The following is a 3,506-nucleotide window of genomic DNA, read 5'->3' as shown; positions in this document are numbered from 1 at the left end:
CATAAAATATAAATATAATAATGTGTAAAGTGCACAGTTATGCAAACTCCTTGTGTTTTCTGTCATGGTATTTCAGATAAGCGGACGGACCCATGGCTTCTAATCTACTCTCCTGTACCGATCATCTGTATATTTTTGTGCTATCTTGGTATTATTTGGATTGGACCCAAGCTTATGAAACACAAGGAACCAATGAACATAAAAGCATTGCTTATTGTGTACAACTTTGCCATGGTCGGTTTGTCCATTTACATGTTCCATGAGGTACATTATGTATTTCATACATGCATAACTCTAGTTCAGTCCAATATAGGTGCAAATTATTTCAAGGTTTTGCATTAAAATAACCTAGTCATCAAATCTCAAATCAATTTTTCTTTCCACAGTTCTTCGTTACATCTTGGCTGGCAAACTACAGTTTTCTGTGTCAACCTGTGGACTACAGCCCCAGCCCACTAGGAATGAGGGTGATTACATCTGTCACACTTTCTGTTTAGCTGCCTAGTGTTCTTCACTAATAATCAGTAATTCCTGTTTTCTAAATCATAATCAAATTACCTATACCTGTGATGTTATTATTTTTGCATTCCAATAAAGATGCATTTGTTTCCTGAATGTTACTGTACCTTTTTAGATGGCCAGTGTGTGCTGGTGGTTCTTCTTCTCTAAAGTCATTGAGCTTAGTGATACAGTAAGTTTTATTCATTTAACAAACATGATTATTGCAGATATTTACACCCGTTGTAGACATGCAGTTCAAATAAAGATGCTTTCCCAATTTCCTTATTCAGGTTTTTTTTATCCTAAGAAAAAAGAACAGCCAGCTCACTTTTCTACATGTGTATCATCACGGAACTATGATCTTCAACTGGTGGGCAGGAGTTAAATTTGTGGCGGGAGGTCAATGTAAGACAGAAACATTAAATAATTAACAATAGTAATATAAATTCATTAAAAAAAAACTAAAAAAACAACACTGAACAAATAAACTTAAGGACTAAAATTTTTAACATTCTAGTCAGTTACTAACTCATTTAGTAATTTAAAACCATAGTTCCCTCCAATGACTACAGTTAATATGCACCGTTTCCTAGCCCTCTTTGATTGTATGTATTTTTATACCCATTAAATGTAACAATTATGCATGCATTTTTTTAAACAGAATATCATGTATTTCATTATTTTGACTGTCTCTTTTTGCCTATTCATTCAGCATTTTTTATCGGGCTGCTGAACACCTTTGTTCATATAGTGATGTATTCTTACTATGGCTTGGCGGCCCTGGGGCCTCACATGCAGATATATCTGTGGTGGAAGCGCTATCTCACCTCACTGCAGCTGGTAAGTGCACAGCACACATTGGTAATCTGCTCATTTGAAAAGACACTTTTAGTCTATCAGAGCCTTTTGCTTCACAAAGTTTTATTTTTTTTTGTAAATTACTTCAAAACAGATGTCCTGTTAGTAGATGGCCAGTTGATACTTTATAAAATATTTTTAAAGGAATTAAAAAATAAAAAAACAGAAGCATAACACATCAACGGGACTGTTGAACAACTTGTCATTATAGGTCCAGTTTGTCTTGATGACTATTCACACTGGATACAACCTCTTCACCGAGTGTGATTTTCCTGATTCCATGAATGCAGTTGTGTTCGCATACTGCGTCAGCCTCATTATACTTTTCAGCAACTTTTACTACCAGAGCTACATAACCAGGAAGAGCAAGAAGTCTTAACAGCGTTGGTCCACATGATGAGCAGAGGACTCACCCGTCCTTTGATAGACTAATTTGTCCATCGCTGTTCTCATTGTAGTCCTGCCACAGCTATGTTTAGTCATCAGGACTGAAAATTTGGTGAAACCATTTACCCCATATCTAATTTGGTTTGTAAATGACTTATCCAATAAAGATGTGACATCTCTTATTATTCCTTTTTGCACTTTGGAACATCAACCGAAATAAATTGAACTGTAATTTCATTTGAAATAAGATGGAACATTATCGTTTTGCATGGTTAAAACAGCTTTGTACTGTCTTATAAATTGTGTGTTTCTATTAACAACAGTGAAGTGCACTAGATGGCACTATTTACGTATCTTTACCGCAGCTGCCTCAGACGATGTTCTCGCGCAAATTCTCGCGATAATTAGCAAAGTCGAAGGCACCCAGAAATGGGTAAGCATTTCGTAATTACCTCAATAACGCAGGTCTTTCTTCAGCCTTTGCGACACTTTATGAACCCTAAATTTACAATCACAGTATAGACATAATATATATTAAGTGTTTGATATGTGAATAAACAGCTTATGACTGGCATGATTGCGTTACTGCGTATCCCTGAAGTAAGCTGTATTTAGTCAAGAGCTCTTCAGGTTTTAGTTTTGCACTACAAACACAGTCGTCAAAATCACATATTTATTAACTGAACCATATACTCAAATCAAGCTGCGCGCTTATTTCCTGCAAATACAGCAGACCATTATTTCTTTTTAGGCATTAAAAGTAATGACATTTGGCGTAGGTGCATGTAATTGACCATTTCCGATGTAATGTCAGTTCCTTTGTATGTGTTTTTCATATCTGTTCTCTTCAGGTATCTCCAGGGATCACTGGCACAAGCGTCGTAAAACAGGAGGGAAAAGGAAACCCTACCATAAGAAAAGGAAGTATGAACTGGGTCGCCCTCCTGCCAACACAAAGGTGCGAGACTTTGGTTGACCAGCGTCTAAAAATAAGCATCAGTATATGTGTGTCATTTCCTAAGAGACGCAGGCTACATTGTGGTTTAATATAATATGTTGTTAATTAAGCTACATAAAGAATACATGAAAATGTATAGAAATTTAAATGAACAAAAATAAATAATTGTAATAATTATTTGTAAACTTTTAGATCGGTCCCCGTCGTATTCACACAGTGCGCGTGCGGGGAGGCAATAAGAAATACCGCGCGCTGAGACTGGACAGTGGGAACTTCGCCTGGGGCTCAGAGTGTAAGTGCACATCTCTGCTCATAACAACACTTCTTTCTTTCTTTCTTTCTTTTGCTTCTTCTTCTGCTCCTCCTCCTCTTATTCCAGCTCCAAAAGCAATTGATTACATTTCTCATTGACCTAACACTTATACAATCTTATGCTAGCGAGTCATTGCGACATTTGCATACTAAATTACTGCGATTCATTACATAAAACCTTGTAAGCCCTTCATTTGTTACCTTATTTATTAATGTAGTTAACAATTTCTTTATTTGGTCATTTTTAAATTCATCTCGTTTGTAAGATGAATTTTGTTTGTAGGTTTTAGGACTATCTGACCAGCTCTGTTGAATTTCTTTATTATTGACTTTTTAATCGTGCAGACGTTCATTAAAATGCTAATCATTGTGGTCTACTGAAGGAGTGTCCAAGCAGTCAGTCAAAATTCTTATGTTGCAAACTTACAAATCGGTATATATAACCAATATTTTTATTGGTTGTCAGGACACTGAGTCTGTGTGTCAGTGC

At 36.1% G+C, this 3,506-nt stretch overlaps 1 protein-coding gene across 1 annotated transcript; it reads left to right on the top strand.

Annotated features, from left to right (window-relative positions):
- Positions 1–76: 76 nt before the first annotated feature.
- Positions 77–3,000, top strand: LOC107736802 (elongation of very long chain fatty acids protein 4-like; the record flags this gene model as incomplete). The annotated part of the gene is made up of 7 exons (XM_016548149.1): positions 77–264; positions 387–467; positions 635–691; positions 792–906; positions 1,214–1,341; positions 2,598–2,704; positions 2,897–3,000. Coding segments are annotated over 7 exons (740 nt in total), but the record flags the coding sequence as incomplete, so codon positions are not given.
- Between the last annotated feature and the right edge of the window lie 506 nt (positions 3,001–3,506).

This window comes from Sinocyclocheilus rhinocerous, unplaced genomic scaffold (assembly GCF_001515625.1).
Source record: "Sinocyclocheilus rhinocerous isolate Xijiao unplaced genomic scaffold, SAMN03320098_v1.1 C36994949, whole genome shotgun sequence".
NCBI lineage: Eukaryota > Metazoa > Chordata > Actinopteri > Cypriniformes > Cyprinidae > Sinocyclocheilus > Sinocyclocheilus rhinocerous.
Note: the sequence above shows the minus strand (reverse complement) of the source record. Positions and strands in the feature narration are given on the sequence as shown.